The sequence below is a fragment of the Salmo trutta genome, chromosome 4 (assembly GCF_901001165.1).
Source record: "Salmo trutta chromosome 4, fSalTru1.1, whole genome shotgun sequence".
Lineage (NCBI taxonomy): Eukaryota > Metazoa > Chordata > Actinopteri > Salmoniformes > Salmonidae > Salmo > Salmo trutta.
Window position 1 is genome coordinate 26,148,187 of NC_042960.1, and position 17,211 is coordinate 26,165,397.

General features: G+C 45.9%; 1 protein-coding gene across 1 annotated transcript in view; it reads right to left on the minus strand.

Annotated features, from left to right (window-relative positions):
* LOC115192162 (insulin receptor-like) overlaps positions 1–17,211 on the minus strand; it is a 132,779-nt gene that overhangs the window by 43,977 nt on the left and 71,591 nt on the right. The window contains exon 3 of the mRNA XM_029750363.1: positions 11,005–11,329. Within this exon, the coding sequence (XP_029606223.1) occupies positions 11,005–11,329 (325 nt within the window). The remainder of the gene's footprint in view (positions 1–11,004; positions 11,330–17,211) is intronic.

The window sequence follows — 17,211 nt, forward strand, 5'->3', positions numbered from 1 at the left end:
TCCTCATTTACGCACACACATTACACACTAACACTAAGGGAATTTAATTGTTCTTCCCCAAAACTCTCAACACCGTAAATTCTTACCCAGCCGACATTTTCATATCTCTGAGATTAGGGAAACCTAGAGGGTTCAAGCTAGGTCAGGTCAACCACAGTTTAACAGTTCTTGATGTTTACTTAAACACACAGACCTCCATTCCTCTCCTATCCTAGTCAATCTCATGAGACCTATGCTCAACCCTTTAGTTACTTATTCGACAGGCTATATAGACCCTATCCCTATCATTACCCTCAAGCAGGAATTCCTTTAACAGTAGTGCATACAGCCCAGTACATCACTGGGGCCAAGCTTCCTGCCATCCAGGACCTATATACTAGGTGGTGTCAGAGGAAAGCCCCAAAAATTGTCAGACTCCGGTCACCCAAGTCATAGACTGTTCTCTCTGCTACCACACGGCAAGTGTTACCAGAGTGCAAAGTCCAGGTCCAAAAGGCTCCTTAACAGCTTCTACACCCAAGCCATAAGACTGCTGAACAATTAATCAAATGCCAACCTGGACTATTTGCATTGACACCCCCCCCATATCCTTTGTATTTACACTGCTGCTACTCGCTGTTTATCATCTATGCATAGTCACTTTACACTTACCTACATGTACAAATTACCTCAACTAACCTGTAGCCCTGCACATTGGCAATGCACCGGTTCCCCCTATATATAGCCTCATTGTTATTTTATTGTGTTACTTTTTTTTTTATTTCCTTGTTTTAAACTAAAGTTATTTACTAAATATTTTCTTCAAACTGCATTGTTGGTTAAGGGATTATAAGTAAGCATTTCATGGCAAGGACCTGTTGTATTCGGCGCAAATGACAAATTAAATTTGACTGGTGTCACAAATGGCACCCTATTCCCTATATAAGCTAGTGCACTACCCTATGGGCCCTGGACAAAAGAAGTGTACTACATAGGGAATAGGGTGCCTTTTGGGAAGCAAACTAATGAAACCCAACAGAGGCACTGTGCCCTTCCTGTTCCAGAGCCTCCTGTTTACTGTGAAAGCATCATCAGGTGACACTCACTCATAGCCACACAGGGAAAAGTCTTTGGGGACACAGAGGAGCACGGCACACGGTCGGTGTTATCACTTTGAGTGGGTGTGTCTGTGTGAAAGGAGAGTGTGTGTGTGTGTAAGGAGTTTGTGTAGAGTAGAGACTGTTTACGTCCTAGCCAGGTCAGGGGACACATATGACAGTGAGACGTGATGTTTTACCCTCCTCCTCTACTGTCATATTAATCTCAACTCTGCTGTGAGGTCAGCCAGGACTTTAATGGTTAACTATACATGCTGGAAAATGACAGTAATGTCACCCAGTCGGCGTGACTAATGTGGCCAAAACAAGAGTTGCCCAAAAAACACCTAAACAGATTTGACCCACATAAACAGACTATGTTAACCAAATGACTAAGTCTAACGCAAGCGGACTGTAAGCAGACTGTGGGCCATGTTACGGGTAGAGGTGTATAGTACACAGTATGGGTTCAGTGAGTGCTGTAGTGTCTGCTGACATCGCTGGTTGCTGACGCATGTGATGGAGGTGACACGTATGGAAGAGTTGACAGTGGTGCACTGACTTCAGATTGAAGTAGTGGAGTTGATGGTGGTGTATCTACATCAAAGACTACTCAACGTAGAATCATGATGACTCAACGCACTTCAGATTGCCGCTGTGATCCTGCCATGTTTGTTATGGTGTTTCGACTGTGTCACTGTACATCTGTGTCCACTATGGCACCTGGTGTGACATCACTGCAGACACGTACATGGTGGTATATGATGCTGATATATGGCTGTCATGTTATAGATCTAAGACTTGCATGGTAGAATTGATGGTGGTATCAGCCCTTAATCATGACTCTCAGTTCCATTACATTACACACAAGAGTTATTGGAGTCATTGGACGAAGTGATCCTACAGCGCTTTTTTTATTTGAAGGACTCTTTCTCGCTGATGAAAGATAAGGGCCATATGTTTCGAAAGCCGTATCGTAAGCGATTATTATTGACGTTGCTAAACGTTAAAACACAGCATCGGGATTGTAGTTCACATGAGCCACTCATGGGTGAAGCAAACAGCTGAAAACTGTAGGAAGAAGGCAGAATGCCGCCTAGAGTTTGAGAGCTAATGATGGTATATGGCTGTCATGTTGTAGATCTAAGACTTACATGGTAGAGTTGATGGTGGTATATGGTGCGATGTGCATCTTTGCCTTTCAAGACGATTCGATATGTATCTAGATACAATACATTGATCTCCGGTACAGGAACGATACATTTAGTTTAAAAAAAATGTATGTGATTCGGTTGGATACACTAACATTTGTTGCATAAACACATTCATTTTCCATTCATTTAATTTTCCAATTAAAATCTGTTGTTGATGGAGCTCCTGAGCTGGATCTACCTGAGCTGATTGTGACTGTGACAGTGACTGTGTGTGACACTGTGTAAAAATTATGTATATATGCACGTGAGCAGAGCGATAAGGGAAACTGGGAATCTAACATCCCACTATCAGTTGGGGGGGGGGGGCAATGTTTTCTTTTTGTCCCACCCCACTCTTGATCTGAAATCATCATCACCCACTAAATTGTTTGTTATTTTTGCAGCAAAAAAATGTTAGAGCTAGTAATTGTCACGACTACTCCCGCTCCGGCACTTGACGTCGCAGTTCTGTTAACCACCGGTCCTGGCAACCCACATTACGCACATCTGGCAACCATCATTGTTCACACCTACTCCCCATCGTTACGCACACCTGGACTTCATTATCACCCGGATTACTCTCCCTTTATTTAGCCCTCTAAAACCTCAGTCTTCAGTTAGTATTGGTTTATCAAATAAAATTTTATTAGTCACATGCGCCGAATACAACCTTACAGTGAAACGCTTACTTACGAGCCCCTAACCAACAATGCAGTTTAAAAAAATACAGATAATACTGAAATAAAAGTAACAAGAAATTGAAGAGCAGCAGTAAAATAACAATAGCAAGACTATAATACAGGGGGGTACTGCTGCAGAGTCAATGTGCAGGGGCCTGGTGAGTTGAAGTAATATGTACATGTAGGTAGAGTTATTAAAGTGACTATGCATAGATAACAAAAGAGAGTAGCAGCGGTGTAAAAGCAATGCAAACAGTCTGGGTAGCCATTTGATTAGATGTTCAGGAGTCTTATGGCTTGGGGGTAGAAGCTGTTTAGAAGCCTCTTGGACCTAGACTTGCACTCCGGTACCGCTTGCCGTGCGGTAGCAGAGAGAACAGTCTATGACTAGGGTGGCTTGAGTCTGACAATTTTTAGGGCCTTCCTCTGACATCGCCTGGTATTGAGGTCCTGGATGGCAGGAAGCTTGGCCCCAGTGATGTACTGGGCCGTTCGCACTACCCTTTGTAGTGTCTTGCGGTTGGAGGCACGAGCAGTTGCCATACCAGGCAGGGATGCAACCAGTCAGGATGCTCTCGATGGTGCAGCTGTAGAACCTTTTGAGGATCTGAGGACGCATGCCAAATCTTTTCAGTCTCCTGAGGGGGAATAGGTTTTGTTGTGCCCTCGTCACGATTGTCTTGGTGTGCATGGACCATGAAAGTTTGTTGGTGAAGTGGACACCAAGGAACTTGAAGCTCTCAACCTGCTCCACTGCAGCCCCGTCGATGAGAATGAGGGCATGCTCGGTCTTCTTTTTCCTGTAGTCCACAATCATCTCCTTTGTCTTGATCACGTTGAGGGAGAGGTTGTTGTCCTGGCACCACACGGCCAGGTCTCAGACCTCCTCCCTGTAGGCTGTCGCATTGTTGTCGGTGATCAGGCCTATCACTGTTGTGTCATTGGCAAACTTAATGATGGTGTTGGAGTCGTGCCTGGCCGTGCAGGAACAGGGAATACAGGAGGGGACTGAGCACGCACCCATGAGGGGTCCGTGTTGAGGATCAGCGTGGCGAATGTGCTGTTACCTACCCTTACCACCTGGGGGCAGCCTGTCAGGAAGTTCAGGATCCAGTATGTTTGAGGAATTTTAATTATGAGATTTCTGTTGTTTGAATTTGGCGCCCTGCACTTTCACTGGCAGTTGTCAAATCAATCCCGATAACGGGATTTGAGCCCTAAGAAGTTACCCACATCGGATACGGAGAGCGTAATCACAGTCTTCCGGAACAGCTGGTGCTCTCATGCATGTTTCAGTGTTATTTGCCTCGAAGCGAGCATAGAAGAAGTTTAGCTTGTCTGGTAGGTTGATGGTTCGTCCGAGGGCATAGCGGGATTTCTTATAAGCTTCCGGGTTAGAGTCCCTCTCCTTGAAAGCGGCAGCACTACCTTTTAGCTCAGTGGGGATGTTGCCTGTAATCCATGGCTTCTGGTTGGGGTATGTACGAGAGGTCACTGTGGGGATAACATCAGATGCACTTATTGATGAAGGCAATGACTGATGTGGCGTACTCCAATGCCATCGGAGGAATCCCGGAACATATTCCAGTCTGTGCTAGCAAAACAGTCCTGTAGCTTAGCATCTGCTTCATCTGACCACTTTTTATTGATCTAGTCACTGGTGCTTCCTGCCTTAATTTTTGCTTGTAAGCAGGAATCAGGAGTACACTACTCCTGTTTTGATTATCTGCATGTTCCTTATTATTAAACTCACCTTCTGCACCTGCTTCCTGACTCCCTGCGTATATGTTACAGAATACTGCCTCTCAATATATGGAAGCTGCAGAAGTTAAGGATATAGCTCAGATGGTCAACAAACAGGAACACCTACTCTGTCAACACCACGACCAGCTGGCTCAACTGGGTACAGTAATGGATAAGGTCCTCTGCATTCTCCACCACCTCGACAACACCTTAGAGGATTAATCTCCAACTAGCGGTGGATTCTCTACCACGAGTCGTCCCAGAGAGCCAGTCCCCCAGCCCATCCAGCAGTCTGCCCAGGTCAGTGATGCCCGATTTTCCCTCCTGAACAAATAGGATGGGACTGGCTTCCTACTCCAGTGCTCTCTCTATTTCACCCATCAGACAGGAACCCCATCCACCGAGAGGTCCAAAGTTGCCACGGTCACTTCCTTTCTGACCAGACAGCCTTTGGAGTGGGCTACGGCCGTCTTGGAGAGAAGAGAGGAGGAGCTGGGTTTCTATGAAAGGTTCATGGCTCTGTTCAGGGCGGTCTTCGATTATCCACATGAGTGCAGAGGGAGATGAGTGACTACAACTCCGGCAGGGTGCCAAGACCGCTACGGAGTACATCCTCACCTTCCGGACTGTGGCAGCCTCCAGCCGGCGGAATGTGCTGGCGCTCCGCACCTTATTCCGAAGAGGACTGCGCGAAGAAGTCCAGAAGACATACTTTCCGTGGATGCGCTCATAGCGATGGCCATCCGTCTGGAGAACCTTCGAGAGCGCTGGCACCCCCTCGTCTCTCGCCTTCCTCCAATGGTCGTCCTGAAACAGAGCCTGAACCCATGGAGGTAGGGGCCACACACCTCCCCGCAGCATCACCAGAAAAAGCTGGGGCTCTGTTCCTATTGTGTTCAGGAGGGGCACTAGCTTCAGCAGTGTCCGGTGCATTCCAACCCGGAGTCCACGAGAGCAGAGGGGTGGGCCCCATGATCATCCGTCTCCCGGGGTAGGCTTGAGTATTCCATCATCACTTTCTGGTTTCCATTTCACTGGCTGGCTGTCCCTCGTGTAGTTTCTACAGCTCTAGTGGACTCCGGCGCCACAGGGATTTTCATAAACCAGGCCCTCGCTTCCTCCCTGAACATCACCTCATACCCACTCTCTTCTCCCGTTCCTGAACATCACCTCATACCCACTCTCCTCTCCCGTTCCAAGTACTGGATAGTCGACCATTGGGATCCGGCACAATAACGCACATCACAGAACTACTCATCCTCACAGTGGAATCCATCCATCAAAAAAGCCTTCCCTTCGTCATTATCAATGCACCAGTACACAAAGTCATCCTCAGCCTCCCGTGGCTTCAATGTCATGACCCCAACATCTCATGATTGAGGATGAAAATCACAGACTGGGCATCTGAATTACCTGCTTTCCTTTCCCCTGTGGTTCCATGTCAGTTGAGAGTCCTGTGGTTGCCCTCCAGCCCAACATCCCGGAGGTATACCAGGATCTCCGGGAGGTTTTCTCCAAGACCCACGCTACCCGTCTCCCTCATCGCCCCTGGGACCGTAACATCGACCTGCTTGCAGGCTCTGCGCCTCCGCATCTACCCTCTGTCGGTGGCTGAAACAAAGGCTATGGAGGAGTACATCCGGGAGGCTCTCCAACAGGGTTTCATCTCCTACGTCGGCAGGACTGTTCTTTGTGGCCAAGAAGAACGGAGGTCTACGCCCGTGCATCTATTACAGAGGGATCAATTCCATCACCAATAAGTACCGCTACCCTCTCCCGTTGGTGCCGGCCGAGATCTAACAGCTACGCTGGGCCCGTTTAAAAAAATAAATAAATGTTTAACCAAATTGCGCCTGCGGATTGCCTACAATCTGATCCACATCCGGGAGGGGGATGAATGGACACCGCATTCAGCATGGTGTCTGGTTACTACGAGTACTTGGTTATGCCTTATGGATTAGCCAATGCTTTGTTGGTGTTCTAGGTATTCATTAACGAGGTGTTCCGGGACATGCTCGGGCGCCAGGTGGTCGTGTAGATCGACGACATCCTGGTCTACTCGGCCACCTTGGAGGATCACATTGCCCACGTCACAGTAGTCCTAGAATGCCTCCTGGAGAATCACCTGAACGTGAAAGCGGAGAAGTGCCAGTTCCATCAGGTCGCTGTCTACTTCTTAGGATACCAGATCAGTCCACAGGGAGTGATGATGGAGGAGAGGAAGGTCGATGCAGTCAGGTCATGGCCAGTCACAACCACCATAAAGGGGTTACAACGATTTTTGGGGTTTGCCAACTCCTACCGTTGCTTCATTAGGAACTTCAGCTCCATCGCCTCTCACATCAAGGGTGGTACCCATAAGTTGGTGTGGAGTCCTGCAGCCGATAACGCCTTCCGTATACCGAAGGGGCATTTCACCTCTGCCCGTTGCAGAAAATCCAGATTCTACGCTGCCCTTCGTGGTGGAGGTGGACGCTTCAGAAGTGGGCATGGGGGCCATCCTGTCCCAACGTCAAGGTAACCCACAGAAATTGTATCCATGTGCATACTACAAAAAAAAAAAAAAAAACGGTCTCCTGCAGAAAGGGACAATGACGTCGGTGACCGGGAGCTCTTGGCAATGAAGTTGGCATTAGAGGAGTGGGAAGACTTGCTGGAGGGCGCCAAGGAAGCATTTCTCATCCTCACCGACCATCGGAAACCTGGAGTACATACGGACAGCGAGGGGGCTGAATCGGCGCCAAGCAAAGTGGGCCCTATTCTTCACTAGATTCGAATTCACCTTGTTATTTCGCCCAGGTTCAAAGAACATCAAAGCCGATGCCCTGTCCTGATTATCTTCTGCACCCGCTTCCTGACTCCCTGTGTATATGTTATAGAAATGTATCAATATTTATCTTTACAAATTTGCTATGACATTGCCTATGAATATATGAAAAACTTTGGATTTCACCCCCGTCTCATAATAGAATGGTTTAGACCGTTTGGAAGTTTTTATGACTTGGAGTGAACTTCTCTTCTTCAAGGTCTCCTGCTTTGGCCATGCTGTGTGGGTAGCAAAAGTGACTTTCATTATAAAATTATATACTTTACCCGGTATATCTAAAAATGACAACTGATTGTTTCAAGCAAAACTACCAAAACTATTGCTGATGTTGAACCTGAAAAAAATCGAAATGAAATTCAATGTATAGCCAGTAGAGGTCGACCGATTATGATTTTCAACGCCGATACTGATGCCGATTATTGGAGGGCCCAAAAAACCCGATGCCAATTAATCGGCTGATTTTTATTTATTTATTTGTAATGACAATTACAACAATACTGAATGAACACTTATTTTAACTTAATATAATACATCAATAAAATCAATTTAGCCTCAAATAAATAATTAAACATGTTCAATTTGGTTTAAATAATGCAAAAACAGTGTTTGAGAAGAAAGTAAAAGTGCAATATGTGCCATGTAAGAAAGCTAACGTTTAAGTTCCTTGCTCAGAACATGAGAACATATGAAAGCTGGTGGTTCCTTTTAACACAAGTCTTCAATATTCCCAGGTAAGAAGTTTTAGGTTGTAGTTATTATAGGAATTATAGGACTATTTCTCTCTATACGATTTGTATTTCATATACCTTTGACTATTGGATGTTCTTATAGGCACTTTAGTATTGCCACTGTAACAGTATAGCTTCCGTCCCTCTCCTCGCTCCTACCTGGGCTCGAACCAGGAACCCATCGACAACAGCCACCCTCGAAGCAGCGTTAACCATGCAGAGCAAGGGGAACAACTACTCCAAGTCTCAGAGCGAGTGACGTTTGAAACGCTATTAGCGCGCACCCCGCTAACTAGCTAGCCATTTCACATCGGTTACACCAGCCTAATCTTGGGAGTTGATAGGCTTGAAGTCATAAACAGCGCAATGCTTGAAGCACAGCGAAGAGCTGCTGGCAAAACGCAAAGTGCTGTTTGAATAAATGCTTACGAGCCTGCTGGTGCCTACCACCGCTCAGTCAGACTGCTCTATCAAATCATAAGACTTAATTATAATATAATAAACACACAGAAATACGAGCCTTAGGTCATTAATATGGTCGAATCCGGAAACTATCATCTTGAAAACAAAACGTTTTTCCTTTCAGTGAAATACGGAACCGTTACGTATTTTATCTAACGGGTGGCATCCCTAAGTCTAAATATTCCTGTTACATTGCACAACCTTCAATGTTATGTCATAATTACGTAAAATTCTGGCAAATTAGTTCGCAACGAGCCAGGTGGCCCAAACTGTTGCATATACCCTGACTCTGCTTGAAATGAACGCAAGAGAAGTGACAATTTCACCTGGTTAATATTGCCTGCTAACCTGGATTTCTTTTAGCTAAATATGCTGGTTTAAAAATATATACTTCTGTGTATTGATTTTAAGAAAGGCATTGCTGTTTATGGTTAGGTACAGTCGTGCAACGATTGTGCTTTCTTCGCAAAAGCGCTTTGTTAAATCATCCCCCGTTTGGCGAAGTCGGCTGTCTTTGTTAGGAAGAAATAGTCTTCACAGTTCGCAACGAGCCCGGCGGCCCAAACTGCTGCATATACCCTGACTGTTGCAAGAGAAGTGACACATTTTCCCTAGTTAAAAGAAATTCATGTTAGCAGGCAATATTAACTAAATATGCAGGTTTAAAAATATATAGTTGTGTATTGATTTTAAGAAAGGCATTGATGTTTATGGTTAGGTACACGTTGGAGCAGCGTGTACCTAAGCGATTATATGCAACGCAGGACAGGCTAGATAAACTAGTAATATCATCAACCATGTGTAGTTAACTAGTGATTATGATTCATAGTTTTTTTATAAGATAAGTTTAATGCTAGCTAGCAACTTACCTTGGCTTCTTACTGCATTCGTGTAACAGGCAGGGTCCTCGTGGAGTGCAATGTAAAGCAGGTGGTTAGAGCGTTGGACTAGTTAACCGTAAGGTTGCAAGATTGAATCCCTGAGCTGACAAGGTAAAAATCTGTCGTTCTGCCCCTGAACAAGGCAGTTAACCCACCGTTCCTAGGCCGTCATTAAAAATAAGAATGTGTTCTTAACTGACTTGCCTAGTTAAATAAAGGTGTAAAAAATAAAAACAATAATAATAATAATAATAATCTGCCAAATCGGCGTCCAAAAATACTGATTTCCGATTGTTATGAAAACTTGAAATCGGCCCTAATTAAATCGGCCATTCCGATTAATTGGTCAACCTCTAATAGCCAGATGAGAGTTGTCTCCGGGGGTAGTTAGGCTACATTTATTCCGGGTAAAACACAATTTTCAACAGGGCATTTGATAAAAATAACCTAGCAAATTACATTGGTTGCCACTCAATTAATAAAGCCTAATATTGCGCAACCCATTTTACAAACATTTTGAAAGCTGAAGGTTACCCGCAGATGTGCCAGGTCAGGAATAGGCCTACCTCTCGTTGGTCAGCATGTGAAGCTGCGCAGTGTACACAATTTGACTAGGCTACTAATATTGAATGCAAAATGACTTGTAGATCAATCACGCAACACAATTACATGCTTAGTTCAACACTGAAGGAGAGGACTCAGTATTATTCCGGAGGTATTTTTGGAAGGTATAGTAAAACCCCATTTTCTCCCTAATTTCGTGGTATCCAAATTGGTAGTTACATTCTTGTCCCATCGCTGCAACTCCCCTACGGACTCGGGAGAGGCGAAGGTCAAGAGCCATGCGTCCTCCGAAACACGACCCTGCCAAGCCACACTGCTTCTTGACACACTGCTCGCTTAATCTGTTAGCCAGCCACACCAATATGTCGGAGGAAACACCGTCGAGCTGGTGACCGAAGTCAGCTTACATGCACACGGCCCACCACAAGAAGTCGCTAGAGCACGATGGGACAAGGAAATCCCAGCCAGTCAAATCCTCCCCTAACTCAGACAACACTGGTCCAATTGTGCGCCACCTCATGGGTCTCCCGGTCACGGCCAGCTGTGACCGGGAGACTGTAGTGACACCTTACCCTGCTGTGCCACTCGGGAGGCTGTGAAGATATAGTAAATTGAGCAAAAACATTTTGAACTGGCAATTCGTAACGTTTGGACCGATTTCCTGACCGATGCATTCTACATTTGGATGGGTTTTGAGTCCCGCCAACCGATGTACTCATATCTCAAACATGTGATGCGTATTGGTGAATCGTTAAACCCCTAGTAAACGGCTGTCATGTTATAGATCTAAGACTTACATGGTATAGTTGATGGTGGTATATGGCTGTCATGTTATAGTTCTAAGACTTACGTGGTAGAGTTGATGGTGGTGTACCCTGAGGGGCACTCTGGGATGCAGGCTTTGTTGTGGATGACGTACTCATGGCAGTCACTGCTCTTTCCATTCTTGCACTGGTTGTGGAGGTCCTGGCAGAAGGAGAGAGAGACGCAGCGCCAGCCCTTGAAGATGTAGAATCCCTGGGGACAGCGGTCCACACAGGTGTCCTGGTGCAGGAGGTTCTGGCAGGCCACACAGCTGCTGGCGTTGCCTGCCTCCAAGCAGCCTCCCAGGCACTGGTCGTGGCAGCAGTAGCCATGCTGGGTACAGGCCCGATGCTTACAGGTGGAGGGACACACTGTGGAGGGAGAATGAGTGGGGGAAAGAGAGAGAGGGCGAGAGGGAAGATGGTTAGAGTTCAAACTCAATACAGGGGGCTGTCTGAATTCAGTCTTGAATCGGCTCAGACTGTAGATATTACTAACGTCGGGATCAAATATATTACCCGGTCTCCCTGAGTAAAAAGCCTCCCCCCAAATGAGTTGACTCACACCCAAATGATTGCAGAGGTGCTGACTAACGGAGAGTAAACTGCGTCAAAAGATTTTAAACTCAGTTTTTCACAATTCCTGACATTTAATCCTAGTCAAAATTCCCTGTTTTAGGTCAGTTAGGATCACCACTTTATTTTAAGAATGTGAAATGTCAGAATAATATTATTTATTTCAGCTTTTATTTCTTATATCACATTCCCAATGGGTCAGAAGTTTACATACACTAAGTTGACTGTGCCTTTAAACAGCTTGGAAAATTCCAAGTGTATGTAGTGTATGTAAACTTCTGACCACTGGAATTGTGACACAGTGAATTATAAGTGAAATAATCTGTCTGTAAACAATTGTTGGAAAAATTACTTGTGTCATGCCCAAAGTAGATGTCCTAACCAACTTGGCAAAACTATAGTTTGTTAACAACAAATTTGTGGAGTGGTTGAAAAACAAGTTTTAATGACTCCAACCTAAGTGTTTGTAAACTTCCGACTTCAACTGTATATGGGCATTTCCACCGAAAAGGCCCCATGAGCACCAACATGTGAAGTTCATAAGAGCATTCCAAATTTGGTGTGAAAGCTAAGAGTCTATATTTTTGGGAAATGAAGGCATAGATAACATTTTCAATTGTAGAAACTTGGCATCAGTAAAGGATTTGATTTCTGGATAAATGGGTCTTCCTGAAAAAGTCAAGGTATTAGAAATACATCAAAACACAATGTTGACATAAAGAACGCTGCCAACTAATATCAACACTAGATTTAGTTTGAGAAATTGTTTGCCTTCTGTAAGTTTAAGAAATACTGCCTTGTGCCTTGTAATTCCGTTACCAAAAACACACCTAGATTTTCTATATTCTCTTGCTCGTGAGGGAGGATACAGAACACGTAAAGGTAGATCAATTAGTTAGTGATTTTACTGATAAAGTTTGATTCACTTAATAATTTATAAACAAACTCATAATTCCGTTACCAACCTGTAACGGAACAATAAACAAATCTGTAACGGAATTACTGCAACTGAATTGGCTACAATGGGAAATCATAACAGTCAAACTACAGTTGGGTTACCTGCTACTGTCCTCCCTTCCACTGGCATACTGTTATGTTCAGCTCATAAATGTTTTCTTTGTCTTTCTGTTGTCTGGTGGTCAAACCAAGTGTTAAAACAGCCTGTCTGGACAACCCCTCCCCCTTGCGAGCTCTTTCTCCAGTTAATGTCACCTCTCCCAACTCTTACTGACACCAACGAATGAGCCCCATATCTTTCCATTTATTGTGGCCAGCATCGTCACCCACTGAGCACCGACCTACACTGGACGTCGAAAGTAGTTGAAATTTGGTCAGTCCATCCTGGCCTTGATGATAACGTCCACAGGTGGACCGGACTGGACCAAATCTGAACCGATCATAGAAGTATGTTTCAACAGTTTGGGTAGCACAGTACAGTAGATTATAGTACAGTACATTGTACAGTACTATACTGAATTCTACTGTACTCTACTGCACATAACTCTACCCTACTCTGCTCTGCTGTATTGTACTGCCTTACGCTGTGATGTCCAAACTTGTGAAACATGAGAATGACATTCATATCCATAATTATGCATTTCGGTGTAGTATAGATCAGGGACTCATTATGTCATTCCGTTACCATAATGCCTCACTCCTACTATTGGAACAATACAGCTCTTCTAACCAACAATAGCTAGAAACCGAACGTGTGGAATTTGTGTCAGTTACATTTAATTTATTCCGAGTGGAAACCCCCCATGGATCTCTCCAGACAGCCTTCCCAATGTCCAGAGTGGATCACCTCGGAGCCAGGCTGGGCTCCCGGTAACGGTAACCGGAGCTGGCCCAGCAGCACTGCTGGCAGTCAGTCACCTGCTCCCCGTGCTGACAGCGGCCCGCCGTGGACTGACATCCCGGATGGAACAATGTGAGGGGATTTGATAGGCTGCTGTATAAAAGCTGTGTGTCTGTCCCGCGTGTTTGGCAAGCTGGAGAGACAGGAACTGGCTGGGTCCAACTCAAAACAACCACAGCATTCTACTCTCCTTTTACAACGGAATGGAAGTGGGAGGGGGGAGGGGTGGGGACAAAACACTAAACCCAAAAATGGAGAAGGAGGAGAGAATGAGAGGCAGCGCTGAGGAGGGAGGTTAGAGGTTTTTGACTCTGGGATCCAGGCTCTCGATCCAGGCTCTGGGGTGGAAACCTCAGGGTTCTGTATGCATGGCTGCCTGCTAGCCAGTGCCCTCTGGAGGGAGGGAACCTCAAACGCACCCTGACCGTTACCACACCATGGGCTAACAGAAGAGAGCAACACAGAAGGAAGTAACTGCGAATGAGGAGGAGAGGAAGCTGCTGTCATCCGTTCTGTTGTAACTATTACTAATGCTGCCATTTTTTACAGGTCTGTTTGTTTACTACTACAGTGTGTCTGTTTAAGTGAACAGTGCATGTCAGTGGCCCTACGTTATATGAGAGAGTCCAATGGATGGAGAGAGTTGAATGAGAAGTGTGTATTTGATCAGCAGCATTAAAGTGAGGGGCCTGAAAGAGGGGACGAAAAGTATAATGTACCACCCCACCATAAGCCTAAAACAGTCACAATACATTTGGAACGATCCTAGGCCATCAGAGCTGGTCTGGCTTGAACAAAGCTAGGCTGGACTGGGAAGTGGTATAGGCCTGGTCTGAGCTGGGATGGGGTTGGGGCTGGACAGGGCTAGAGTTTTGCAGATGAGAAATCCAGCTGTCTGGCTTGACAGAGGCCCAGATAAAACCACCACACCACAGTGTCTCTCACTCTCTCCCAGTTGCATATAGCACCTGCCTGGTGGGATGACCCCTTTCTAACAACAACCTAGTTCACAGTCAGAGCTCCCTGGTTCCCGGCCATGGTAAAAATAACCCAGCGCAGCCTCAGCTGGGCTCAGACACTACACAACACAACCAGTCCATAAACAGTGTCAAAACAACCTGCATCACAACTACCACATATATAAACATGGAGACAGGACTTTCAGCTCTCTGTTAGTTACACAACTTAAAGCTCCTTTGCTTAAGGTTTTCTTCACGAGGAAGTCAGACAGTTAACATTCCACTTTACTCCACAAAGTTCATCCTGACTGACTATATCCCCCTCCTGTTTATTCTACTAATGCCCATTACTTTAATGAAGTGATACACAACAATACCTGTGGCTCGGGTCTGGTCCAGTCACCACAACAACATGTGGTTATCTGCACACTTTCAGATTAGCCTAACCCATGTCTTCAAACAGAAATCCTGGTTAAAAATGTACTATAAGCTTAATTCTAGTGATACAATACAGTGGTGATGTCAGGGAATGTATGACTCTATACAAAAGCTAGCAGTCATTTGTGGCTAGATCATTGTAAAAACCTAAACTGAAACTGTGGAAAAAGTCCAGGTCACTTTTCAAACAGTTGTCTCGTGACAACCTTATTGTTTAAAAAGTGACGAGGTATGTGTGCATACGTGCATGCGGTCCAGTGTGGGGCTATCTGGAGCCGCTGTAAGCATGGTGTGAGGACACATTGAGACAGACGACAGGTTGGGAGTCATCATCTTCCTCTTCAGGGCAAGACGACACACACACACACACACACACACACACACACACACACACACACACACACACTTCTGGAATATCTGCTGCTGTGCTCACCCCAGCAGGAAAAGGTTTCTTTTTTGGGAAGGGTGATGATGCTGACTGAGCTTACTATCCCTCAATAGTTGAGAGGGAAAAACAATTGGGAAAGGAGAAGAATTGAAATGAGCCAGTCAGCCAGCCTTCGAGGGTTGACACTACAGTAAGGACATCACACGCTTACTGCCAGCAGAATAACAAGGAAGGACCTTCTGCCTCTCAGCGAGGAGGCAGGGGCAGGCCTCCTCACTGCCTGTCTGAAATGAGAGAGGTTGGTGATGAGAGAGGGGCGGAGGGAAGGAGGGAAGGGGCTGGAGAAGGGATCATGTGAGATCTGAGGGGTGGGAAGGTGAAGGTGGAGGTTGGGGAGCAGGCTCGCTGAAGAAAATTAAAGAGGGATAGATGGACAAGCTAAGGACGGAGGTGAAAAACACGAGGGAGAAAAACTGAAATCTGAAACACCTATGGCCTTATCCAACATAGGAGCCTACCGTCTATGCGATCAGAGCATTTTTCTTCGTTTTTCTTCACACTGAGCAGAGAACACACACAAAAATGCAACACACTTCCCTTGCCTCTCTCTGTGCTGCTGCGTACATGCTGTGATCACGGCATGCAGTGTGTTGGCAATCAGATTCCCGATCTCCCAGGAAGAGTACATGCCGGAGTACAGCTCCCACCCAGATCCGCCCTCACCCTTAACCAATGTGTTTGCTGGCCGTGGAAAGCAGCCATTCAATGGCCCCTTCCATTTCGGGGAGGAGAGCTGCCCAGGGTTAACCCTTCGATAGACAGAACAGACAGAGGCACACTGGGAGAATACGTGAGGCCACCGCTCGCTGCCTAGGAGGAGCTCCCTCTCTCGCTCCCCTGCTCCCCCTCTCTAAGCCCTTTTAACCCCAGGCCTGCTCAGAGCCTACTACTAGCTAGCACAATGCTAACACTGCAACTAACACTGGCCTGCAACATTCCTATTCTGGTCACGCTAGCAGTGCCAAACACAGCCTGTTCATTCATCCCCCTACTCAATCTCTCTCCATCATCTCTGTGTGTGTGAAAGATGTGCGTGTGTCTCTTTCACACATGAATCAGAAACAGACGCTTACACCCAACCGCAACGCCCTAGCAAAACCTACTTGACGGTAACAGTGCTCACTGAGCACCAACCTATCCACATCGACAGGACAGCAGTGGAGAAGGTGGAAAGTTAAGTTCCTCAGCGTACACATCACTGACAAACTGAAATGTTCCACCCACACAGACAGTGTGGTGAAGAAGGCGCAACAGCGCCTTTTCAACCTCAGGAGGCTGAAGAAACTTGGCTTGTCACCTAAAACTCTCAAACTTTTACAGATGCACAATTGAGAGCATCCTGTCGGGCTGCATCACGCCTGGTACGGCAACTGCATTGCCCATAACCGCAGGGCTCTTCAGAGGGTGGTGCGGTCTGCACAACGCACCACCGGGGGCAAAGTACCTGCCCTCTATGACACCTACAGCACCCGATGTCACAGGAAGGCCAAAAAGATCATCATGGACAACAACCACCCGAGCCACTGCCTATTCACCCCACTACCACCCAGAAGGCGAGGTCAGTACAGGTGCATCAAAGCTTGGACTGAGTAACTGAAAAATAGCTTCTATCTCAAGGCCATCAGACTGTTAAACAGCAATCACTAACACAGTGAGGCTGCTGCCTACATAGAGACTTGAAATCATTGGCCACTTCAATAATGCCACTTTAATAATGTTTACATATCTTGCATTACTCATCTCATGTATATACTGTATTTTATACCATCTATTGCATCTTGCCAATGCCGCTCGGTCATTGCTCATCCATTTATATGTATATATTCTTATTCCATTCCTTTACTTAAGTGTGTATTAGGTAGTAGTGGTTGCCCGATTTCAAGTTTTCATAACAAATCGGTAATCTGCATTTTTGGACACCAATTATGGCCGATTACATTGCACTCCATGAGGAGACTGCATGGCAGGCTGACCA